Here is a 27,186-nt window from a genome sequence, read left to right as displayed (position 1 = left end):
ACAAAACACTGATAACACAACAGTCAACTAACTTGTAACCCAGTCCGTTACAATACACCACACACGACTTGAGTATTACCAGTCCTTCCTGCCAATTCCTGAGTATTGATCTTTCACTTTATGATCACGGTGAGTCCATCTTCTGATTGGTTATTCCTGTGGGATAATGGTGCATGCCACAAAGCTTAGAATATCTCAAACTACACAGCAAATCCAGCATGTCCAAATTAACACTGTCGGATTTGATTTCAACACTATTAAAGTGTCTATATGGGTCCACACCAGAGAGTGTTAATTTAACTCTTTTTGGAGAGTTGGTACGTTAACTCTGATTTAGTGTTAAACACCAAATCTGTCTGGAGTTGATAATTTAACACTTGGTGTTAAGAGTTTATATATTAACTCTCAAAGAGTATTTTAGTTTAACTACGTAAGAGTCATCTTCTAATTCATTCTAAAAAGCAGGAATTTTACTGTTCTGAACTTCTAGAAATTTCTTTTGGAAATAAACCTTTACTAAAAAGATGCAATGTTTTTTGAAAAACATTTATTCTGAACTGTGCACCACAATTTCAAAACATTTTCTGAAAGATGTAACAGTATACATGTTCTCACTTTCATTAGAATTGTGTTTATCAAAAGGTCTGACATAGGCGAGCTGGTAAATGCAAATAACAGCATTCTCATCACTTATTTCTTCAATACAATATGCATGTCCTTCATTCATCCCTTTGTGGAACTTCAACGCACTTCTGCTCTCCCCCATATTCCATCTTCACAAGCATATCCTGTGTGGAGATTGTATAAAAATTAGTTGACACTAATTAATGGCACAAATAATCCAGTAAACAATTGCAGCACAGTGAAAAAAAAAAAAAAGGAATCCTCTTTGAGCCATTACTTGTGTAAAGTATTTTCCCAAAAGACAAAGACACAGGCAACAGGTAATACTGAACTAAATGTAAAACCTCAACCTTTTTCATTTTTACCTAAACCGTCTGCACAAAACTCTGGAGGGATCTATGCTAACGTAGAACCCAGTCAGGACGCCTGCTACTGCTGTTTGCTCGTTTTTTTTTTTTATGGGCGATCGTTTTCAGGCTTCAAGTACCACCATTATACCAACATTTCACATTCTAGACATTGTTTTAGGTGTATTTGACCAAAAGTTTGACTGAAAATTCACATGCAAGCTTTTTTCAAGGCTGTGGTATTTGCCCGCAGACAATACCTTTCAGCTAGCTAAAACAGAATATTATGCTATCACCGAGCAACATGGCTAATGCCTTTCACACAGCTTTGTCTCAACTCCAAAGAGCCACAGAAGTAAAAGCTCATAATAATAATTGAAACAATCTTTGAAAAAATCACTTACCAAGCATGGCAAACAACTCAAATATGTAGAGCAAAATGTTCTGAAACAGCTTCACTTCAGCTTCGATTGGAGCCGTGCTGGGGGCGGAGTCTGTGAATTTACTCTGTTGGTGTCACAGCCCCTGTAGGAGTTCAGAGTTAAGAGGTCAAGAGTTAATGTTTCCATTGTAACACCTCCAGATTTGACAGAGAAACACTCATTTTTAACACTCGATTTTAACTACTATCATTTTACACCTCAGAGTTACATTAAAAGAATGTGACTCTACTTAGAGTAAAATTAACTCTACTTTTGCAAGAAGACTATTAACACCAAAACATTTAACACTTTTGAATTTGCTGTGTAGTTTCTAGAAAATGACAATGAGTTCACTGTCTCCACAGTCACCAGATCTCTTTTGGATTACAACAGACATTTTTAAAACTGATGATAATCACAGCTGTAAGCACAAGTGCTGGTAAAGATGTTCTGCTATTACACAAGATAGTAATACCACAGTGCCACAAACTGCAACACAAATTTAAAAAAATGCACCTACAATCTCAAAAGAAGCTTTGAAGCTTTGATATAATTAGACATTTTATCAGGACTGTCTGGGTTCGTACAAATTGCTAAGTTAGCCTTGTGGTCCCGAGCAATGTTCCCTCTAAGCTGCGCACGTGCACAATTGCGCACTGCTGGCACGGTCTCTGCGCACAGAAAATCTGCGTTGCGCACAAAAAAAAAAAATCTAACCTGAATTGAAATTAAAATGAATACTTTAACAATTCTGTTTTGCAGTGTTAGTCAGTAAGTGACTGGCTGCTCCCGTATGGGATTAGAACGATCCCACTTTATCCCATAGTCCAGCCAATAATGCGATTCACATTCGTATATGCAGCCAATCAACGTCGTTGACAGGCTATGACAGCGCCCTTTTGTGCCGACACCGGTGTTTTAGCTAGCAAAGTGGTGTGGCTGAGGTGGAGTGAAGCCACGTTAATGACAATGTGTACAACCATTGGAGATGTGAGCAGGACAGACGGAACAATACCAGTTTTTAAATTGTGTTGATAGGCCACGTGAAACCAGAGTTGTGATTTTAAAAAAATTCAATGTTTGGTTTCCTTCCTGAATACTATGTTGTTTATATTTACTGCGGGAAGAAACAGTAAAAACGGCATTTTATAAGAAAAAAGGCTCGAAAGCGCTCTCCGCCTGTGAGCAAAAACAAGCCCCCACCCCCCTCTCTCTTTCCTATTCGTCCAAAAAAGTACCATGTCAACCAATCAAAAAATGATATGGCAACATGGCATCTAGTTGTTAAGTAACGGGGGGAAATTTTAGGAGTGACGGCGGTGTTTTGAGATGTGAGAGATTTGAGACGTTTAGCGCAAATCTTGTGTAGTTAGTGTGTAGTGTAGTCAATAGTTTTGTTGTGTGTGTCAGAACAGTGAGGCGACTGCTGAATGTTACAGGTGTTACAGGAGTGATACATCTCCTGTTGTCAGGCCTGCAGGTATCAGGCTGTTGTTCTCCTTTATCTCATAGTGGACAGAAATTATTTTTTGGAGTCTGTGTGGCATCAAATTTGATGCAGAACAGCTGATTGTTCTGTAAATAGTTTGAAATGTTTATTTAAAAATGCCTTGGCTGCATTTAAAAAAAATAGCTGCAAAAAACTTTGTTGTTTGCCAAACTGAGCTACTTTTTTGAGGAGTAACTATATAATTATTTGCCCAACATTGGTCATTATATACTATATTTTGCAGAGCTTTATATATATATAAAAAAAAGAAAAGAAAAAAGAAAAAGAAAGTTGTGTTTTCGAAATTGGAGTTCAAGTCATTTTTACTTCCAATAGTGTTAACATACTACACAGGCCAATGGCTAGTTTTTTTTTTTACATTTTCATTGTAAGTGGGCTAAAGCAGTTTAAAAGTAGTCTAACATAAATGTAAATGCTGTAATTTGATTATTTTAATAAACCATGTAACTTGGATGGATGCTGGCGTGACCACAGTGCACACGTCTGATGTCGCTCACAGTTGTCCACGGGATCGCTCAGGGAGGGAACATTGGTCCCGAGTGATAAGATTTAAATAAATATGGGATTGAAACTTGGGGGGGGGAAACACACTCCTGTAGTTTAACCTATTACATAACACATCATGTACAAATAGCCCCACCAAAGGTGACTAGATGTTGAATTATACAGAAGAATTACACCAAAGTTAAAGTGCAAGTCTTCGGTCTGCAAAGTAACAACTAACTATAGCTGTGTGTGGTGAAGAGCCTTCAAAACAATAATTACAAATACATTCATTTGCCTTGAGTTTTGCATTGATTTTCCTTTACTGGTGCTACCTTATCCATCCTTATTTATTGATAAGGTGTTTTTCAATTCTCAGCTGGTCAATATGCTGATGTGATGTGTTTGGACATTTCCAAGGCATTAAATTCTAGTGGTTCAGACGTCGCACTCTTTTTCTAATATGCTCACAAGCTGGCACACATGCACAATGTGACACATTCTGGAGCATTAAAACCACAAATACAAGCACCACAAGAGCCTACAACTGTGTTTCACTTGGTTTTGCTTTGACATGTTTCTTTATGATTAGAAAAGAAAAACTCCAAAGGAACCTCCGTATGAGGCTGTGAGTTTTGCCATGTGGTGCTGTGCCTAACTTCTGCTGCATGAGTAAAAGTGTCAGAAGTCTGCCTTTGGTTCAGCCAGGAAAATCCTGCTGGGCTCCAACCAGGGTGAAAAAAAGAAACACCAGTATCGAAGACGCGCAGTACACACACAGACGAGTTTGTATTGATGACACAGGGGTTTTCTTTATGTTTTTGTAATTGTGAAAAGAAGAAGGCAGACACACAGAGTGTTCCGGCGTAAAAATAGAAGCAGGGGAGTGTCCATCCATCACTGTGACTGTCTGAAGGGCCAGATCGATTGCGCGTGTGTGTCTGCATGTTATTTGATGCACTCCACTACCTCAGACAGAAGAGAGCCAGAATGTGAGTGGGCAAACTGTGATGTGACTTTTGAAACACAGGCACACATCTTGCCTGGCCTCTCTCTCTCTCACACTCAAACACACACACACACACACACACACACACACACACACACACACACACACACACACACACACACACACACACACACACACAAGGTTAGATGACTTGCTTTTACCCAATTGCAAAGTGTGTCTGTATATGTGTGTTTATGTGTGCACAAGAGTTCCTGTCCCTGTGATAATCAGCAGAAAGCGCATAATTCATTGTTTTCCTGTATTTCCATGAGAGGCTTTTTCTCTCCTCATATCAGTCCAACTACTGCTCTGATCTGTTTAATAGCTTTTTTCACATCCTATTTTGTCTCTTCCTATTTGTAAGTGTGATGAATTACCTGCTGGTTACCTTGGAATGTGTTACCCTAGCAGAATACCAAAGAGCCATTAGAGATGAATTGGTTCAAGGCTGACACTGACCTTAAGGTTGGCGTATCCTACAGGCGGAAATGTGGTTTTAACTAACACTGAGAGCAACATGCATGTTTTTTTTCTCCTTCCTTTTTTTTGCACATGCACAAGCACACTCAGCTACACACACGCATTAGGTTTCACCATTTACAGTGAGAGTGGGAATAATTTAGGAGTACAAATAGTTCGGCTTAAATAACACAACGGCAAATGCACTTTTTTGTGTGTTTTTGTGTGCTTCTGTGAATGTTAGTGCATGCGTGCAGATAACACCTTGGTGTGTATGTGTGCGAGTGTGCGTCTGTGCACGCGTGTGTAAAGGTCATGTCTCTCATCTCTAAGTGAGCTTCAGTGAGAAGAGCTGAGTGGCAGCACTCATCAATATTAACTAATGCCCTTCCTTTCATCCATGGAAACAAACTCACACACGTGGGCCTCAGGAAGGTCTTGCTGTTTGTATGTGCGTGTGTGTGTGTGATATATAAAATAAATACTTTACATATCACTGTATTTACAGTAAAACAGTGCTATACGAAATAAACCGTTTGACGAGCTATTGCAGGTTTACTGAGTTTCCAGGTTCCACTTTGTGGCAGGTGACAGATGATGTGAAAACGTAGGTGTAGGTTCAGTGTGGGCTTTAGCAGCGAAGGTGTCAGCTTGAGTTTAGATAAACACACTACAGACACATCACAGGTTTTGTCCGACACCAAAAGCCTTTTAACAGCTAATGAGTAATGAGGGAGAGTAATGACAGACAGAGGATGGCGCGAGAGAGAAATAGAAAGTGAGAGAGGAAAAAAATAGCAAGTGTAAATGCGAGGTGAAACCATGTCTTACTGAAAATGGGAAAAAGGGAAAAGGAAAGATGAGGAAAAACATTAAAAAGGCAACAGACACGCACTGTGTTTATGTTTGTAATTAGGTCCGAGTATGTAAACGGACTCTCGTGATGGAGGAAAAGCAAAGCGAGGGGAATTTAAGGAAGAGCACAAAGTCGACAAATGGAAATCCTTTGATCAGAACACAAAAACAACAGCAGTAAAGCCGAGAAAGTGAAGAACAACAGAAAGACGTCACAGACAATTACTGTGAACACGTCTCCATTCAGTATAAACACCCCTGTGTTTTGCTAAGGCGACGCGTAACACTTAAAATCCTCTGTCATCTCTTCTCCAGCTTTTCATCTTCCAAACGCCAGAGCGTGAAAAACAAACAGAGAGGAAACAGACTTTTTTTTTTCTGTTTACAGCACAGCTATCATGCCTACTGGGAAAATAGAGATCTTAATGAAACACATTAGACAGATAGAGGCAGTTGAGGCACTGTGTGAGTGCATACGAGTGTGTAGGTGTGGGTCAGCGTGTGTGTTTAAGAGACAGAGTCGGCCTTTCATCCAGGAGAAGTCAGATTACCTGGAGGGAACATTGCTATTCACTGAGACATACTGCATGGTCTAATAATATTATTCACTCTTCATTACTACCGGGGCTTGAACAAAACGGCAAGAGAATACAGTGCTGACCCGCAAATCACATCCACCAAAAAAAACAGAAAAAAAAAGAAAAAACCTCCATCCACCCGATTGATGTTCTCTGCCTAACCACAGTTAATTGAAATATTTTTTCTCATTGTTGCTTTCACATCACTTGTCTGAACAAGACAAGAACAAAAAAACAACAACAACACTGCAGTATGTTGTGGGAGGATTTAACTTAACGGTTCAGTGTTGGTAGTCTGCAAAACCTGCAACACGAATGTGGCACAGTGTCTCATCTCGCCTCAAGGTACAGCAGACCCACAAAAAAGAATTTCATTAATATGGGTTCCAGTGCAGCTTTAGCATCAGTCTGACTCCTTAAAAGTGGATACATTGTCCCTTTTTCACTTTTATACCAAAATGTTTTTATATGTCAGACTGGGAATATATTGTTTCTATATATTATCCAAACCACCTCTTTCTTTCTTACACAGATACACAAGCGTTATCACCATTTTGGAATTTCCTGAGAGGCATTTTTAGACAACAGTGATATGTACAAATATTAAGATCCATCCATCCATCCATCATCAATTAACAGAACAGTGGTGGGACACCTGGCACCCCTGTTGTTGATGCATACGCTGGTGTATGAGTGTGTGAACGTTAGCTTAAAAAAGGCGGGGTACACAATCTATCACAGGGCTAACAGAAAGAGACTGACAACCATTTATACCCACACCTGAAGCTAGCTTAGGATAATCAATTTAGCCTAATGCACGCATGCCGCTAACCACCACACGACTATGCCACTCCCGATTCTTTTTTGAAACATTTTAAATGAAAAAAATACTCCAAACATCCCGTCCGTCACAGCCTTAACTATCTCTGAAGGAGACAGAATCTACTGCCATTAGAAATCCTCTCACTGGGAAGATGCCAGGTCTTCCTAACAGTGGACTTTTTAATGAAAGAATTGAAATACACTGAGAGTGCATGTTTTATTGTACCACAAAATAAAATCAGATTATCTGAGGCAGTGCGCTGAATCATTGCAACATACTGCGTGATTTAATAATATTGCTTACATTTTGGTAATCACTGAAGAGGCTGTAGTAAAACAAAGCAACCGAGCAATTCTTCAGGGAGCACTTACAGTGATCCACAGGAGCCCCGCACCCTACACATAGGCGGCTGTTCAGCAGTTGACCATCAGTGGTTATTTTACAAAAAAGAAATGGGGGGAAAATATGAAAGTCAATACTGTGGTAAGATAGCCAACCACAGATGGTCATGTGCATGTGAACCTAGCGGTCAAGAGAAGTCAAAATGAAATAAATGAGATTTATATCCACACTGTACGTGAGCGCATTTTCAATGACTGAAAACACTGAATCACAAATGTTAACATGGGCAGTAACTTTTATTTTTTAAATTTTTCAATTGTTTGTTGCTCATGTGAAGCCTAAATGCACTAAAATACATCAATGAATAACTTTAAAGTAAGTGCGATTCACTAATACACAGTTATGACATGCAGTCTCCACGCTACAAAACTGTTTTTAATGCACTGTGAGGGAGAGCTGACTCTCATGTTCATGTTCAATTTGGATTCCCTGTAGTTTTATTCATTACTTACATTTTCCCAAACCATCAATTTTATCACATTCAACCTTTCAGCGTCACCGCTCTTGTCCAGTGATCTATGTATCCACACTCTCCAAGCCCTTAGCCGTTGTTCTTTAAAATCGTTCTGACCTGTCACTCTTCCTATTAAAGCTGTCTATCGTGCCTCCCACCACCTCATCTCGGTTTTCCAGGGTGTTGCACTCAAAGTCTCCCTCAGCCTCCCACTTATGTCTAGTCTCTAGGCACCCTGGGGCGCAGTCAAACTATCTTCATCTGGGATTTACCTTAATGATTCATTGGAGTCTATCTGCCAAAAATGCTTTTTTACTTTCACTTTTTTCTCTTTTGCAAACAATCTCTTCTTACTGAAATTCATTTATAATTTGACTTAAAACACACTGAATGCTCACTGAACTCCTCCTGTTTTATGTCAGTGTATCGGGCACATCAACTTGCAACAGTGAACACCACAGCTGCTCACACTAGTGAGCGCCAAAATTTTTTGACCTCGCTGTGCTCCGTGCACAGCTGACTGCTCAAAGGTCAACTGAGTGAAACGTAGTCTGTTTAGATCGCATCATCACTGATACACATAGTGATTATAACACACTGTGTTACAGCCGTGATTTATATCAAATATCCGTTCATTTCATTTTTTTTCTTTTTGAGTCACAGCAGCTTTTAGTAAACTCATCGATACTGATGTTGAGCAAAATTTAAGAGGATTTGTGTAAACATGATAATTGAAAACCAGTGTTTTTCAATCAGCAATTACATTCAATATGTAATTACATTGGTTGGTCCAAGTCAGGTGCACTCAGAGAAGTTTGTACTTTGCACTCTACAATTTCACCTCAGCATCAAACTTGTGTGCAAACACTAGTATCTCTTTCAAATGGACTCAAACTGTTTGTGAAGGATTAGGATCTTCAGCTAAAGCTCAACCTTCTGGAAGCAGAAGACTTCATTTCAAAGTCAAAAGGCACTGTGTTAGATTTGGAACAACACCAGGCTATGCATTCCTCCTCCAGGGTTGAGACAGCCAATGCTGATTCTAATGTTAAGGTCTTGTAGTGTCTCAGAGAGAACATTCAAAGGAAACACCCTGAACTGTGTGGTATGTGAAACTGGTCCAGCAGTTCATAAGAACATGATCTTGAAAGCTTCATTAATGTATCATCACAATTCTAGGAACAAAAACTAATATTAACGCAGGACAAAATAGGAACACATAAAACATTTCAAATGTACATGGCTCACCAAATTAAAGGGACGCTTTTTAAACAGAGAGTAGTATCAAGCCAATTAAATGTGTGGGATATTGATCTGGTTGGTTAAATGACAGAGGGGGTTGTTAACCCTAACTAACCCTAACCCAACTCCTCCAGGATGGACACACAGACCTCTACAGGCTAGGCAATGTCATCCTGACTGCCATTACTGTAGGTGTCATCTGATACTACCAGGTTTCACCTCAGACTATCCAGAAGCGCAGGGCTTCCCTGGTCCAGATTTGGGAGATCACCATTTGTCGTCTCATTAGGAGTATGTCCTTAAATTGCCAGGCATACATACAAGCATGTGGTGGCCGTATTGTACAATTTTGTATGATTAAAATGAATCGCTGCAATGAAATTTGAGCGAAATGGACAAACTTCCTGCATAATATTTTCACTTTGATTTTTGTATTTGAATTGAGCCCCATGTAGGTTAATAATTTTCATTTCATATCAATAATGTGGCATCCTTTTTTTTCCAAATACAATACCCAGTCTATATCACTAAAGACATCCAGGATGACTCCTGGCATTTTGGGGATGTGGAATGTCAGCACAATTAGAATAATTCATGACAAGTAACATGAATAAATGTAGGTTTGTTGCAAATTCAATCTCCTTGCTTTTCCAGGGCGTTTTAGATATAATTTCAGTGTACTTCCTCCAGTGTGGTCATTATGAAGACATATAACCATGCAAAACATCACAAATAAAAAAGATCGTACAGTGCCATTACTGAGCCACTCAAATCATCTACAAGATGACAGAGCCTTTTAATGAAGGAATTGAGTGAGGTAAAGGCACAGAGTAATGCTGTATACGAGTGGAAAGGTTGGCAAAATCAATGTGTGTCAAGAAGACTGTGTAAAAATTTGTATTTATGTGTGTGTGAGAGTGGGTGGTGTTGAGTTGTAGCCATCTGTTCCAGGAATCTATTTAATCAAAGCTCCAAGCCTGGATATGCAGAGAAAATTTAAACACTGATGAACTCTTTTGAAGTGTTTGGCTACATGTGTGCACACACAGAGCTCATTGTCGTCCGTGCATCAACACCATTTCAATCACTACCTAAATTGGTGCAGCGTATCAGTCATTTTCTTGTCAATAAGAAAGGATCGGGCGTGTTTCCAGAAACACGTTGGAAACAAGCCCCTTAAAAACAGCAGCGCTAAGAGCTGTTGACAGAAATGATATCAGCCAACCTGAGCTAACTGGAACCCTGGCACACTCGCAATCATTTTAAAGCTACCCGTCACTTGCTGTTGCCTGTTCACCTGTACATTTCTATGACAGATTTGCATTCATAGCATCCTATTCTTTCATTTACTTTGACATGAAATATTCCCCCTGCAAAAAAGTTACATGCAGGCAACATCGTGTTTTTTTAAGTGGAAGACTTCTGTAATCTACAACTGCGGTATTTCTGTTTATTTATTCATACAGAGCAGGAACTGTGCCGAGCAGAAGGTTTGCAACAGAGAAGGTTTTGCAAGAAATCTAGTACTGAAAAGGCGACAACTCTTTTTTCAACACTTTTTTTTTCAGGGAAAATCTTTGACAATCAGAAAATAACATCTTGTACCAACATACTGCAAAAATCCAGACCATACTGCCCACACCAGCCAAATCTAGATCCACTCATACCCCTATGGGGATGGGTCACATTCGACGCATTCGATGGGAATTGTCTCTTCTAGAGCAGGAGTGCCCAAGCTGATAAGGTACAAAGGGTCACTGAACAGTTTGATGAGTATAAAGATGATGTAAATCATGTGCTACAGCTTTCAAAGTCACCCAATGTCGAACCAGCTGAAAAGCTGAGAGTTTTCTATTGACTTATTAGACAGCCCACTCCACCACGTCATCAAAATTCAAAATAAGACAACATACTTTGGAAGATTGGTGTTTTATCACTCCATCAAAGGTCCAGAAGCTCAGTGAACCAATGTCACTGCACTTTGAAGCTTCCATCTGACTGAGGCCCTTCATGTTGGGTTTTTACTTTAATTTGTTACCCATCTGTAGGTCTACTGTTTTGCTTGTCACTGCACACTGCTGGTTATCCATATCCACGGTGATGCAAACACCCAATGAGTTCAGTGTATCAGTAATGTTTTGTTACACTGTGTCATTTATTCTAAAAGTGGGAAGCACAACTAGCAACAGAGCTAAGATTGAACAAATGTGAAGTGTAAGCAGTTTATGATATTTTATCATTATCTATATACGAGACTGTGTCCATATACTTATTAGATGTGTGAAGGCTGTTTTTTTTGTGTGATGCATAGGTGGAAAACTCTTAATTGAGAAGACTAATTGTCACCACATCTCTGAGCTGATTAATTTAGGAACAAAGCAAGACGGACACATCAAGGAGAGTCTGACTCCAACAGTTTGACTCAGGCAGGCTGCAGAGATAATCATGTGCAGCCAGCATGTAAACGCAATCTGTGGCAGTCAGTTATTGATTTGTGAATAACTGACTATAGGGACAATCTATATTAACTTAAGGTGGCAAATGAGGTCATGCATCGCAGCGATAATCAACCAACCACACCACACAGAACTGCACATCCTGCCTAATCATCTTTACAGCTGTGCAGTAATGAATAGAATAGAAAGCAATAGAATAGAATAGAATCTCACTTACACCCAAACACTCATCATTATGTTTTTAAGCTTTGACGCCACAAACAAAGCATAACCACCTATTGTTACAAATCGTTTCCTCTCAATTTCTTCCGTCTCTGCCTCTAATGCACCTTATCACTTTCTGACTATCTTCATCGCACTCTGTCTCAGTGGATTGTTTTGGTTTTCACAGCACACACACTATCACGCACCTTAGTGGTGCAAAGGTTTGTAGACGCACACGTACACAAATCAAGCACATGGATTAGCATGATCAAACCCTTGAAAAGAGATGGAGCTCTTCGCCCAGTGGAGTAGTGTGGTTCTCTACTGGGACACATTAATACAAACATCAATACACACAGCTTTAACAAAGTAAGACACAGAGTCACATCCTACACAGATATATGTGCTGATATAGACAGAAATACAAAGATTGATGGCAGATGAGGATATACGGATGTGTGACACTGCTATGAGAAAATGGTTTGTACTCCTGGGTGACCAGGAGAAGCGATGGGGACCGAGGATTTTCATGATCCATTCACACTTTCTGAATGCTAGAATAGAGAGGAACTAGCCAAGGTCAGAGGCAGTATTCGCTATTCAAATTCGGAGTGTTGCTCACCACCCGGAGCAAGAGTCAAGGATTAATTTAGTGATCCATTCGCCACGCCTGTGCAGAGGATAGGCGCAGTAAAACGCAATGGAGAGGAAGAGTCTGAGGAGATGGAAAGACAAGGAGGGAAAAGAGGGAGAAGTGGAAACCGGCGAAGGTGAGAGGGAGGGATGGAACAAAAGTGAAAAGAGTGGGCAAGAAAGGGAGAGAGAGAAAAAAGATGCAGAGAGAAAGAAGTGGCTCTGCTTGTTACGCGTAGCCTGTGGAGAGAGCAAGAGAGAGAGGGGAAGAGCCCATGGTTTGCATAGAAGAGCCTCCTCTTGCCAACACCTGTGCGTGTATGTGTGTGTTTGTTTGCACACTTGTAAGAGAACGGTACACATATGATTCACTGAAAATAAACTTGAGCGGTTGTGTTAAGAGCAAGGAAGAAACGGGTCAGTCAGCACAAAAGTGTGGCTTCTTGATGATGGTTCATGAATGTGAATTCCTGAACTGCATCAACAGAATCCAAAGACTGAAACCGAATGATTTTGGAGATTCCCTGAATTTTCAGTTATCACAAGGAATTTGATATTTTCGATTAAGAGTGAATGCTTCTTTAGCCTTTGGATAGCAGAGGTGTGACAAGTATTCAGAGAGAACAAATGTAGGCACAGGGAGAACATGCAAACACAGAAAGACACTAGACACTCTGTGAGATATCTGAGAAAAAAATTATCCACCCTCTCTGAGAATATCATTTAACATACATTAACTATCTATATCTCTATATCTCTTCATTGGGAAAAAATGCAGCGCTTACATTGAAATATTTAGTCCCAAATCTCCACTTTTTTATGGCACAACAGGGTTTCTGATGGTCACATTTCTAAGTCAGTCAGGCTGATTGATGGCACCTTCATACTCCTCCCCTTACTTTATAAGAAAGCATCAACCTGATGTTTATTCATTGTGCACCATTCCACTCACTCGCTCAGCTTAACAATGGACTGGAACAGATGCAGTGTGTGAAGGAATCTAAGGGTGGGAGGTTGTAGACTATCAATTTTCCAGTGACTGTAGCTGTATTAACTAATCTATTAATTTATGTGGCTCTGTGGTGCAGTGTGTAGAAACAAACTTGGAAATTACATTGTACACTTTTGATTTATGATTAAATATAACTAGAATTTTACTTCAGTTAAATTTTAGCAATTCCCTTTTGGGTGGAGGGTATGGCATCTCGAAATTAATTTTACTCACGTAACAAACATAAAACTATTGTCAGGTGATGCTTTAAACATTTCAGATTCTGAACCATTTATTTGTTCCTGGAAAACAAATTGATATAATATTGTGAAGACAAGCGGTGCATTGTTGTAAAATACTGTATTGATTTCGTACACAGCACCTAGTTAATAACCCTGGTGGTCGATTTGTTAAAGCTTAATGAGATAAGGAGGTAAAACGGTGCAACACAGTCTCTTGAGAATTTCCCTAAAATAGGATGGATGGACTTTAGAACTGAGTTAACGAGGGAACGTGATATGATGATGCCCTTGAGAGGAAAAACACATATTTTGCGAACAGTTGGATAAATGATAAATAAATTCTTTCTTCTTAAAGCTTTCACTTTTCTGCTTTATCAAACTCACCCAATGTCTAGATTCAGCTCACCGAGAGTATCAGTGAAGCTTTATCCCCTCTCAAACACTGGCATAAAAGACACTGCACTCAAACATGCAATCACAAAGACTTGTAAACAAGCGCAGGCACACAACTGACTTAAACTGGGGCTTCTAGAAAACAAATAACTAAATGACTATCATACAAAATACACAAGGACATCTCTCAGTCATATGAGTTGAAAACAAGAACAAGAATCACATTGATCTAACATTCCCTAAACTGTTGGTCAAACTGGCGATGTGACACAAATCAGACTAAAGAAGCAGTTATAACAAACAGTTCTGAACTTTGTGGGAAACAACATTAGTTGATTAGTATAAATTCAACCCAGTCTTGATTGCTGCTCAAACGTGTTAAGGGTTTTAAGCGGAAAAACCTAACACATTTGATAGCAATCAAGAATGGGTGAAAAAATGGGTTAAAAAACAGTCTAAGGTGGTAAATGGCCACTGAAATATCAGTTTACCATTCTTCTCTTGGCGATTTCAAAGATGACCATACTTTAATACTGACTTTTGACCTTTGCTGCTTCAGGAAGTGGACGACTTGTCGTAATTGATGGAACCATGAATGGAACCCCCTCAAGCAGACTTGGGTTACACAGTACAACAATGATCTGAAAGGTAAGTCCTCCTCTGAGTGACTCACAAAGAAAATTAAGGTTTTGAAGTAGCCTAGTCAAAGTCCAGACTTAAATCCAGTTTCTTAAATCCAAACCTCATACAGAGGTTATCATCAGTGGCTGGATTTCTCTGTAAAGATTTCCTCCCCAGCAATGTGAAAGACTCATTACCATTTATCATAAACACTTGATTGCAGTCATTGTTGCCAAGGGTGGCGCAACCAGTTATCATTTTATTTTGTTTAATTTTGTGTAATATTAAAAGGTTTTTGATGATCTTACACATGTAGATGTGCAAATATGTAAAATAAATAAATAAATAAAAATAGCCAACAAAGAAAAATGTGTTAAAGCTAACGCTATCCAGAGCTTAGAGCCGCAAGCCAGCAGCCTCGGTATGAGCAAAGGATCAAAGCAGTTAAGAAAAAAATAATGGAGCTGAGTGAAAAAGAGAAAAGGGTGGATGTCCTGTAATCTAGTGAAGTTTTAAACATACTGTAAAATGATGTAAGTACCTGACATGTGATTTTTTTTTTAAATAAATCTGTTCCATCTTATTTTGTTTGGTAAGGTAAGATTGGTCAGGTAAACTCAAAAGCTCATTTTTGGTATCTCTTTCCAATGGCAGAGCACTTTATTTATACTGTCACTTAAATGCTTTCATTATGCAAATATTATATTGCATTGAGTGGAATTAAATTTTGTGTCCATATGTTGTCACTTACAATTCTTGGAAAGAAAATAGCTTCTGGCAAAAATCGGTATTCCACAGTTGGGGCTCCTCTATGAAAAACCCAGAGAAACCTGCAGCATGTGCAGCAGTTCTGACATATCGCCAACCAGCTGCCCATATAGCCTTGTTAACACTACCTTGCGAGCGCAAACATCGTAAAATCTCTCTCATAGGCTTCCAGGTCGACAGGGAGTTTGAAGGATTAGATGTCATCCCCTCATGAACAGACAGGGATGGTGAAAGATTAGCTGTCATCTTTCAAAAGATCAGAGAGGACACAAGCACCAACTGTTCCCCTCTGTTCTGAACACAAAGGACCCATATTAAACACTGTCTGCAACAGTTCCCAGACTAATTTTATACTTGTAACAGCCTGCAATATTTTGTGATGGGTTATGTTATCCTTTTACAGATGGGAGTGATGATGTGAATAGAAGAGAATGAAATAAATCAGTCTGGGTAACAACTGCCAACAGAATTAACCACTTGACAGTGCTTCAAAATGCCACACAGCAACGACTTTAGCATTTATCACTGTTTCATTGTCTTGTACAGTGTCTAAAATCAGCACTTTAAAATATCAATTTGAAGAAAAAGACCGCTCGAAGCAAGATATGATACTGTGCGTTTAAAATACGGTTACAGTTTGATCCTTTGAACAACTTCAGGTAGAAAATAAAACAAATATTTATCTAAAATGGTAATGACAGATTAGCTAAAGGGAGCAAAAGGCATGGAGAGAGAGGCATACTGTACGCATTTGTTGTTTAACCAGCTACATAGTTAAGTACTTACATGCATTGGTGACTGCAAAGCTGTTGGCAGTCTCTATGTTGTCCACATGTGGAACCAGGTTAAAGGGAGCTTCCGTAGCATTAGGGCTGGTGTTGTGAAGGAAGATAGCTAGTCGAAAAGCTGTATACTCCTGATCAGTATTCCTAATGAACAATCCACCTAGAAAGAGGGACAAAGAGAGAAGAAGAGAGGCCAAGAAGGTAAGAAACATGATTCAAAAGAAAGGAAGTGAGTTATTGTGAGGCGGAGAGGGGTCGGGTGGGAAAAGTCGCGAAAGACGGAGAGTGACAGGTAGAAGAGTAATGAGGGGAACGAAAGATAAATGGGGAGGGCAGAGAAAAACAGAGGAGGGGAGAAGTGAGGAGATAGCCAAGATCTTCATTAGCTTTGTTATAAAAGGTAATTTGTCTTTTAGCACATTCTCGCTCTCTGTCTCACGCACAAACATGAATACCAACACATTTATGGAGGCTCACACTGCAGACTGCATTGATGAAATCTGAGAAAGACAGAGAGATGGAGAGGAAAGGAGAAGAAAAGAGAAACGACTAAGCTGTCGGGAAAGCCATCAAAGAGATAATGAGTCTGAGAGGACTTAAAAGAAAACAGATCAAAAAGGGTCAGCCAAATAAAGGAGGAGAATATGCCATGAAAAAACACAGAGTAACAGAGAGCAAGCGTTAAAAGTCATTGTTTTTTTTTTTAAAAATGAGAGCTTCCCCTCATGCAGTTCAGTGAAAGAGAATGAGAAGAAGAGGTAGGAAGAAACAGAAAAGGTAGCTGTATTGCATAAAACAGGAAAAAAGGCCAAATTAACAAGAAGATAAAACTTATACAGATATGTAGGAAAAGAACTAGAGAGATAGATGGGACTGACAGGTTACTACTTGTACTAGAAAGGAAAGAAAGAAAAAAATGGGGGAAAAGCTGTTAAAGGTCATGTAATCTTTTCCATACATTCTCAATGGAAAAGATTCTGTTCTTTAACCTTGAAAAAATATGCTACCTGTAATATAACACCAGTAACTTCTAAAATCAACAGAAGAGATCAAAAATGTTATAGATATGCTAGGTATTTGCCTTCAGTGAGATATAAATGGAACAAAATATGAATTAAATAAGTGGGTGAGACAATGTTTGAAAAGCTCTGAGAGTGACCCACCCACTAAAAAGAGGAGCGTAGGGAGACATGAAGTTTTTCACTGCAGTCTAGTGAAAAACTAAGTACACCCCATGATTCAGCACCTTTAGAAGCAAAAACTTCACTTCAAAAATAACTTTATTATAACTTCATCAGTCTCTCACATCATGATAGAGATATTTTGGCCAACTCTTCTTTGCGTTACTAAAATTCATTGAGGTTTGTTCATGCACAGTTCTGTTAATGTTCATCTCAGCATTTCAGTCAGTGTGAGCGCTGAAATTTGACTGTGTCATGCTGACAGCTTGAGTCTTTTCTTTTTCAGCCGTTCTGTTGTAGGTTATTGCTATGCTTGGGATAGTCATCGTCCTGCTGCGTGACTCAATATTAGCTAAGGTTTAGCTGTCGAACAGATGACCTCCCATTTGACTCTAGAACACTTTGGTGTACAGCAGAATTTAAGGACCACTGTGGCTGAAAAACAAGCTCATTGTTCAAAAAGTCTTGTCATTTGTTCAGGTTCAGCTTTGCAAACCTAAGCAATGCTGCCATGTTCTATTTTGAAGAGGCTTTCTGCAGTAAACCCATTCAGGACATACTTATTCAATCTTTTCATGAACTTTTCCATTACGCAGTCTAACCATGGTGCAAATTCACTGGGAGGTCCAATCTTTGTGGTATTTTGCCAAGTAATACCCGAATGCTTCAAAATTATAAACTGGCAAAAGGTCTCTTTTTCTAGAGGTGCTTAAACTTGCTCATGATGAGGTGATCAAATATCTGGCAGCATCTGGCATCTACTTACCTTCCTAATTCCTGTGGAAACATTAAGGGTGTACTTAGTTTTTCACAGGACTGCAAAGAGTGATGTGAAAATGTTTAGAGTTTTTTTTCATATCACCTCATATGCAAAGAATAACCCCTTGTAAACTACACATCAGCAGCCTAAGCTGTGTTAAGATAACATAACATAGCAAAATTATATCAGCTAAAACACTGAAAAAAATGGCTTTTTCACCTGATTCACTCCAACAGATGGATGGCAGCAATGAACCTCCAACCACCAAAGAAGAGAGAAAACCAGTGAGCGAAATGGTCTGTTTGACTGAACCATCTGGAATGTTGTGTTGTAAACTGTTTTAAACGTCAATCACAAATGTACTCGGCAGTCAGAAGACAATAAAATTAAGCCACAACCTAAAGGAGCTTTTAGAGCTATCGAGCAGTCAGTGCTGTTAACAGTCATGGCTTGTGTTAGGTACATATTAAAATTGTACGTATGAAAGCAACTCGCAGTCAGTCACTTTCTTGTATCTTTAAAATACTTAGCAAGTACTTGGATAAATCATTTATTTAGTGTCATAACTAAAAAAACACACCTGTAGCGCTTACTGGCAAGTAGTCCCTTGTAGGGCATCTATAAGTCCAGGCGGTTTGTTGTTTAGCTATAAGTGCTCAGGATCAGGATCTTGCAATTTATCTTGCAAATCTTGCGATTTTAACAGGTATTAGAAGGCATGAGCGCATCATTGGAGTTTTAACAGATTTACACGCTGTCCGTTTACCTGTCCGTTTACCTGTCCGTTTTTTGGATTGATTTGAACATTTTATTTAAATTTGCTCAAATTTTAAATGGTATAGCACACAGCTGTTTAACCAAGCTGCTCAACTTATATAACCCCAAAAAGAGCACGGAGATCATCTTTCCTGATGCTCTTAGTGCAGCCGAGGTCTTAATTTAAGCATAGAGGGGATCGGGCTTTTGCAGTTGCAGCCTCTAGTGGAAAAACCTGCCACTTGATATTTGTACTGCAGTCTATACAGTCTTTTAAATCCCATCTTAAAACTCCCTTTTTCTATTTTGCCGTTTAATTCCAGTTCAGTTGGACTTCCTGTTACTCTTGAGTCCCATTAATGTCTTTTTTATGTTGTGGTGTCTTTTTTGATTTGTTTTTAGTCACATTTAATTGTATTTATTTGTTTTTATGTTTTGTTTTGTTGTGCTTATTTTACTGAGCTAAGATTTTATCTTGTTTGTTTTGTAAAGCACTAGGTCATCCTTGTTGCTTTGTTCTATTGAAATAAAGATTGACATTGACGTTAAGATAATCACATAAATTAATTCTGCCTAACATTACGACTTGAGGAAAACCAACGTGAATTAGTTTCAACCGAGTCAGGCTCAAGTCAACTGAATTGGATTACATGAGCAGACTGTGAAGCCTTGACATTGCTTTGCGAGAGAGAGAGGAGAAGAGGGGTTGAGAAAGGAATGACAGGGGAGGAGATGGGAGGCAGAGCATATTGAACAAAGCAATTATCACTACATAACATGTCACTTATCCATGTGGCTGCATGTGTCCCTTTAATACATCAGCTTCACTCTGATTTCTAGTGTTTCTTCTACAAAGCCCAGAGAAATCATCTCCAAATATCAAGACACACGTCTGTACACATACACAGAGAAGACCTTACAGCTGGAGCATGTGTGGGAACTGCGCAAATTTCACAAGAAATAATTTTGTGCAAACATTACAATTTCATCCAAAACTGAATTGTTGTATGGCTTATGATTAGAAATTCCAAGTGGCTTGTTCAAAAATGAAAATATATTTTAGTTTTAGGGTAAAATATCCTCTGAGAGAACACACACACACGCACACACATACAAACACACTTAACACGTACTGAAACTAGATGAGGACGTCATTGCAGTAGTTTGTCAAATAATTTTTTCTACATATTCGCATCTTTATTCTTCTTTGTCTCACACTCTCTTTTTCAAACACACGTATGTAAAAAAAAATTGTCTGTGCATCCAATGGCATTACACTTGTGTGCAATGCAGAGATATGCAAATGACTTCTCAAGTCAGCCCGAGAGCCAAGTGGATGATCATGTATGTATATTGGAGTGTTTTAAGGAGGCTGGCCAGAAGGAGGGAAGAAAAGACTGCATGTGTGTGCTTTAGCATGATCGTGCATGCTTCATGCAGCATGTAGACGTATGCAAGCATGTTCACTGTGAGCATGTGTTGTTGAATGTTTAGATGCGTGCTTGACATTTGTAACTACTCAAATGCGCAGAATACACCAGGTGTGCATTACTCTAACTGTATGTGGACAGTGTATGTGTGCACATCCATGCTTGAATATCAGTGCAAATGTGTGTATGTGTGTATGCGTGTACCTGTGTGTATAAAATCAGGAAATATTTAGCGCATTAAGTTTATTGGCAGCTGTAGAGAGACAGAGTCAAGGAGGCGAATCTCATTATAGGACCTCCCAGCTGCCCCCCACAAGGAGTGATGCAGTGCATTCATTATCACACACATGCCTGGCTGGATGTGTGTATGTTTGTGCGTGAAGCAAAGAAGGGGAGGAAGAGATTCTGAGCATGTGTGGTGGTTCATATGAGTAAACCCATGATTCAGATGCAGTTAACTTCATCTCAGATCTATTAGATGGCTTGAAATACAGGCTCATCCCGCACTGACACGGGGTAACTGGAAAAGGGCAGACAGCGAGAGAGAGAGAGAAAGAGTGTGTGTGTGTGTATGTGTGTGTGTGTGTGTGTGTGTGTGTGTGTGTGTGTGTGTGTGTGTGTGTGTGTGTGTGTGTGTGTGTGAGAGAGAGAGAGAGAGAGAATACTGCAGTGTCTAAACACTGAAGAAGACTAGAAGGGAACAAAGCTCGCTGAAACATTCATGAGCCCCGAACAGCGTGTAAAATACACGCAAATACATTAGAAGGACAGACAGAGTGAAAGCGTTTGTGTGCATTTATAAACCATATGAGTCACAACCAAACCAGCACTAAAATATCTTGGATTAGAAAAATAATAATAAAAGTAAGAAAAGATGCACCACAGAGGGAATGTTCCTATAGTTATATGTTCTTCTGTTCCTTCATTCTTAAGTGGATTTCTCGTGTTTTACAGAATCTTATGGTTTGCTGGGTCCTGGTGCACCTTTTTTTCATGGTGACTGCTGTCCGCTAAAAATCCACCAAAATTCCGCGTAGTGTGTCAGATCTGAGTGTCCGTGCGTAAAATCAGTAATCCTCCAACTCACCTATCTGCACTGAGCTGGGGAAAGCCCCTGTCGCCAGCCCCCAAAGGGCGGAATACACCCCGAGAAAGTGCCAAGAAAAAATTATAATCCTCATTTTTCTTTAATTCAATCCCTTCAGAAACTGTTGAGAGACATCGAGGGAGATGGGGAAGATGCGAAAAGACAGAAAAAGGCGCTAGAAAAAAAGAGACGGGGAAAAAAGAGAGAAGAAGATAAGAGAGGTTTTATTTTCCCCCGTTTCCCGGGTCGTATTCCTATTCCATGGTGGTTTCGGTCGGTTCTTTCCCTGCAGTGTCCGCTCAGAAGAAAGCTGTGGGTCCGGTGCACATGTGAACACAGGGAGAGAGAAAGAGTGAGGGGAAACTCGTAGAATGATTGGCGAGCAGGGAGAACAGCCTGCATGGAAGAACTGGACATGCGCGCCCAGTCTCTCTCTCTCTTCAGCTCGTCCGCCCCTGCTCTGTCTCTCACTCGCTCACTCACTCACCCAGGGTTAGACGGACTGTTTCTCCATCTCCTTCTACATCTTCCACCCTCCTTCTCCGACGTCTTTAGGTTTGCTTGAACCCAAATGGTAAATTCTGGACGGGTTAAAGTGGAGAGAAAAACAAAACAACAGAACTCATGTTTAATCTGTCAATGAATGATTCACAAAAGGGGTGCGCGGGGCATAAAGTCAGAAAATCAAAGTGATTAATTTGAAAATGCGACGTTTAACATATATACTGTTGGGTTTTTGGGGGTGGCGTTGTTGTTGGTGGGGTTTAAGTCCAAAGTGAGAAAGAGTGTCAGAGAACGCGCGCTGGTGAATAACTAATTACATTACGAACCCAATCCATCCTCACGCAGCGCTCCACTCCGCTGTTAGAGCGGAATATGTTTGTCCAACCTGTGCAAACCTGTGAGGGAAACCTCAAGCTCTCTTTAACTGCCGGACGCCGTTCGCGTCCCGAGTTTCAGCTAAAATCATCGTTATTTCAACGTCACGACCCCGTGAGCGCAAACATCTGCCCAGTGAGGGGAAAACTGCAAATACAAGAGAGACGGTGCGACCATTCCTTGACACGGGCTCATAAAAGTCTGAAATAATGAGATAGTCGGAATAGCTTAGAATAAGGGAATAAAACGGCGGAAAGGGAATCATAGCCCGGAGTACTCCGTGTTAGAGTGCGTTATGTTAATGCCGTATCCCATTCAGAGTCGTTTAATCTAGCCTGCCGGTAGCAGGTCGGTAAAACTGACAGACGGTCTGGGATCGCGTAGTTACACGGTGGAGAGCACAGTTTCATTTTTCCAGATGGCAAAACGAAAGGGTTGCTTCACGGCTTGTCCCAGTGAAAGATGTACTCTGCCCGTCTTTGAAGGGTTTTCCCGGTCGGTTGCAAGAACATGCGACTAAATCAAACAGCCTGGAAAAATGCGAGTTCAACATTTTCTTACATTTTCCACTATACATCTCTACCTTCCGAGAATGTTAATTCACTTACAATTAAGACTCTCTTTCCGCGATGAAGCAGCATGCAAACGGTTGATTGTATTTGATTTAAAGCTAGAGTTTTTCCATAGAAGCAAACACTCTGCATCTTATTGTAGCCTGGCCTTATTAGAGTGCTTGGATAAACAGGGTGGCATCGTTGATCTTGGCTGGTTGTTTACCTCCATCGGGCAGTATCATGTGCAAGCATTTTATATTCAAAAGCTCAAAAGCTACACGCTGAGGGTTCATGTATATTCAGAGTCCTGCAAACCAGTGTCCAGCAGTTTGAAGCCTCAAGTTCCTCCACCGCACTGACGAAATCTGTCCATGGTGCTGAAGTCAAACTGCGCTACAGGCAGGCTGACTCGTCACTGCTCTCACACCATGTGCCGCTGAGAGCAAACAATCTGCAGGTATCGCTAAAAACAATCATCACACTAGAACATAATGCTGATGAGTTACTTCCCTCTGGACAAAGGTGTGCTAATTAGTACCTACCTCCTACTGTGACTGTTACTTGGCCGGATGGCATTATTGTGTATGCCACATAAGATACACTTATATATACATTTTCTGACATTTTAATTTAGTCAGGTATGCAAATTGTAGTAATCTACTTGATAATCACTTGTTTTGGTGAAGTCTAATGTAAACTTATACATAGATATAATTATACCAAGTATTGCAATGTGGCTGTAATGGAAAGGATCTCATAGGATCTCAGAAATTCAGTAGCACTGCTTACTCTTCATATCATGTATATGTGGACTATCTATGTGAACATTTTCTAACTGTGTTGCAGACAATACACATGCATGCCAGAATGGCCTCTGTCCAGACTAAAGCCACAGATCCACTGATCCATTGTGCTGCTTTGTACAAAAGTCACTTGCCAGAGTGGGCAGAATGTGGTGTTGGGAACCCAAAGTGAAGATATTTTCTCAGAGTTTTCAGTCCAGGGCTAAGCCATCTGTACAATAATTTGTTGCATGGTAATGGACATTTATTGTGGTTTATTTTGAGCACAGAACCACCTCATATTTAAAACTGTGGAGTGTAAATGTCCCGGTCGTTGAATTTAAGCTCACTGAATGTAATAATGGCTTTTACCACTGTCACTTGCCAAGTCACTTTCTGCAACAACGCAATGCCATTAGAAATCAACTCTGGACATCAGCGGCTTCAAAAACAACCACTTAGCTTTTCCACATTACTGATATAGTCATTTTAAACAGTGATGACAGTAAATAAAACCCCACAGTAATTTTTAAAAGTTTAGTCATACAGAAAGCAAAGCTGGCAAAAGCAGGTAGCAGTTTAATAACTGTTAACTCTACGATATACATGTAAAAATGTATTTTATTAGTCAATGTAAACTGTGGTAAAATCTTCACACAAAAATATTCAGATTGTAATTTGAACATCTTCTAGAGAGGCAGAAACTTGGCATTCCTGAGTATACCCAAAAAGAACAAGTTCACCATAATAACCGACATCTGGATTCCACTGGTTTCATCTTCCAGGTGGTCCCATTTCAACGACACAAGAACACCATATGACTGAGATGTGTGTATCAGTGGCTTTATTTGTGTGTAAGGCAAATTGAACAATCAAAACAAAGCAGCCACTGAATCAAACTGATGTACCGACTGATTATTAAATCATTAAATTATTGCCTGGCCAGCTGATGTTGCAGCTCAAGGATGAAATAAATGTGAAGTGTACTGTATCCAAAGAAAAGTACAGCAATTACAAAGAATATGTGACAAAACACTTTAACTCCTTTTTTTACCAGATGATTTTTTTTTTTCAAAAACAGTTCATAAAAATATTTAAAATGTCAAACATGCAGCAACTAAATGACATTTATTGACTTTTTGAATTTGGTTTGTTTTTTCCGTTGCCTCAAAAATGCATTAGATGGATCATGACTGAGATACAATATCAGTGCTTATGTTATCAATTGTGAATGTTATAAAACATTCAAAATAAAAGGTTTTTAATTTTTAATAAAAAATATCTTTTCTAGTATTCAGTAAAAGCTACAGTTCAGTGCTCCGCTTTGCATAACCTAGTGTTTGTTGCAGGGTGAAGTTTACACAAGGCACCATGCAGAAGTTTCTTCATGAATGACCACTTTACTGTGTTGGAGGGGTTTGCATGCCTGTGTGATCAAAGGAGTTATGTTGTCAAAGGCTGCTTGTCCCTGATGGGATCTACCAAGGAAAATTTGATGAGAGTGAGGAGCCGGCCTGTGGGATATCAGGCCTCCAACCTAAAGCCAGCAGTGGGAGAGAAGCTTGGAAAAAGTATTGGACCATGTTCCTTTCAGGGTGCTTCAGGCGTAAGGGTCCCATTGCCATGGCTATTTCATCCCCGTACAAACACAATTAGAGTTTGTTTTGCACTACCAGTCAAAAGTCAGACTCATACCCAGTGGATAATGAACTTCGCCAGTGCTGCCCTTTTATCACTGATGATGTTCTTAACTTTTATGAACAGAAGCTCTGGATGCAGGCAAAGGATGTCGGGATTCTGTTGGCTTCACTGAAGGTTGACCTCCAGCGTGCACTGTTGAGTGTATAAGCACTGGCATGTTCTACTGGGAGAGAGTTGCTGGGTAGACTGAGGATATGCTGGAAAGATTATGTATATCTGCTCACTTGAGAATGCTTCAGTGTCCGCCTGGAAGAGCTTGAAAGATGTGGATGGGGAGAAGGAGGTCTGGGCATGCATGGATGGATGAAATTAACATGAGGATGCTTTAAAAATAATAACATGAATAGTTTCTTAAAGTGAATATTATTGCTTGCAAGGCAGCTGGGCTTTTGCAAGATTTGCAAGATCCTGATCCTGAGAGAATTCATCTTGTGAGACTTCACAGTATGTGTGCTACAGGCAAGAACTTTATTTTTTTTTTGAAAGTGCCTTTCCCCGTGGCTTTTTATGCACAAATGTTCATTGCACAGAAAGCAAGAATGATGAACTACATACTTAAATACCTATAACTACATAAATGGCTGTCTGCTTGTTCTGAAAGCTTCTCAGACGTGGCTTGTTTTTGCAGGGATCAATAACAGGATTATTTTAGGCTGACCTGTGGTGGACAGCAATAGACAAAGAGATCATTTGTCACCTGTCACATACTTTTTGGACCGTTTACAAATACAAATTCCCAGCATTCAAAAGGTAGCATGTTGCATTATATATATATTATATTGTTCCGCGGCCTGGAAAGTAGACAGAAAAAATAACTAAATGAAGACGATATAGAAAGGAGAGTTTTTAGTTCTGTCTATATACTTCTGTTCTACTCATAGCAAGTCAATACAGATAATGCTACAGCAGAAAATGATTGCACATTCCCTCATATCTTGCAATATCTAGCTGTAACCAATTTCTGAATCCATTCATCAATATATACATTGCCTCTGAGGCATTCTCTTCCTCTGCTGGATTGAAGTCATTTGCTAAGTTCACAGTCAATATACCACCCCAGTAAAAACGACCGATCAACAAAGAGTCCCATAGGCTTGTAGTAAATGACACTCTCGTGTTTGCTTTTTCAGCTGACTCAAACCAGAATGGGTGTAAAGTGAAAAAGAAATTTTTACTTTTCATTCGACTGTTTCCTGAAAGTTTAAATAAGCAATCCAGTTTTAATCACTGTTGCCATATTTCATGTTACTAAATACCTTCTACTGCATTTAATTTATCATCAGTAAACTAATATAGTAAGATACACTATATCGCCAAAAGTATTCACTCGTTTGTTTTCACACGCATATGAACTTGAGTGACATCCCATAATCAATCCATAGGGTTTAATATGATGCCAGCCCACCCTCTGCAGCTATAACAGCTTCAGCTCTTCTGGGATGGCCTTACTCAAGGTTTAAGAGTGTCCATCCATCCAACCATCTTCTTCAGCTTTATCTGGGGCTGGGTCACGGGGGCAGCAGCCTAAGCAGAGAAGCCCAGACCTCCCTCTCCCCAGCCACCTCTTCTAGCTTATCCGGGAGAACACCAAGGCGTTCCCAGGCCAGCCGGAGATATAATCTCTCCAGCATGTCCTGGGTCTGCCCCGGGGCCTCCTCCCGGTGGGACATGCCTGGAACACCTCACCCAGGAGGCGCCCAGGAGGCATCCTTATCAGATGCCCGAACCACCTCAGCTGGCTCCTTTCGATGTGGA

At 39.9% G+C, this 27,186-nt stretch overlaps 1 protein-coding gene across 5 annotated transcripts in view; it reads right to left on the bottom strand.

The window, feature by feature from the left end:
• gria4a (glutamate receptor, ionotropic, AMPA 4a) overlaps positions 1 to 21,890 on the bottom strand; it is a 123,500-nt gene extending 101,610 nt beyond the window's left edge. For all 5 annotated transcript variants that reach the window (XM_004543869.3, XM_004543870.3, XM_004543871.2 and 2 more), the window contains exons 1-2: positions 21,516 to 21,890; positions 16,303 to 16,461 (exon numbers count right to left, since the gene is read on the bottom strand). In XM_004543869.3, the coding sequence (XP_004543926.1) occupies positions 16,303 to 16,461; positions 21,516 to 21,609 (253 nt within the window). In that variant the 5' untranslated portion in view covers positions 21,610 to 21,890. The remainder of the gene's footprint in view (positions 1 to 16,302; positions 16,462 to 21,515) is intronic.
• Positions 21,891 to 27,186: the final 5,296 nt, after the last annotated feature.

Source organism: Maylandia zebra, linkage group LG14 (assembly GCF_041146795.1).
Source record: "Maylandia zebra isolate NMK-2024a linkage group LG14, Mzebra_GT3a, whole genome shotgun sequence".
Taxonomy (NCBI): domain Eukaryota; kingdom Metazoa; phylum Chordata; class Actinopteri; order Cichliformes; family Cichlidae; genus Maylandia; species Maylandia zebra.
Note: the sequence above shows the minus strand (reverse complement) of the source record. Positions and strands in the feature narration are given on the sequence as shown.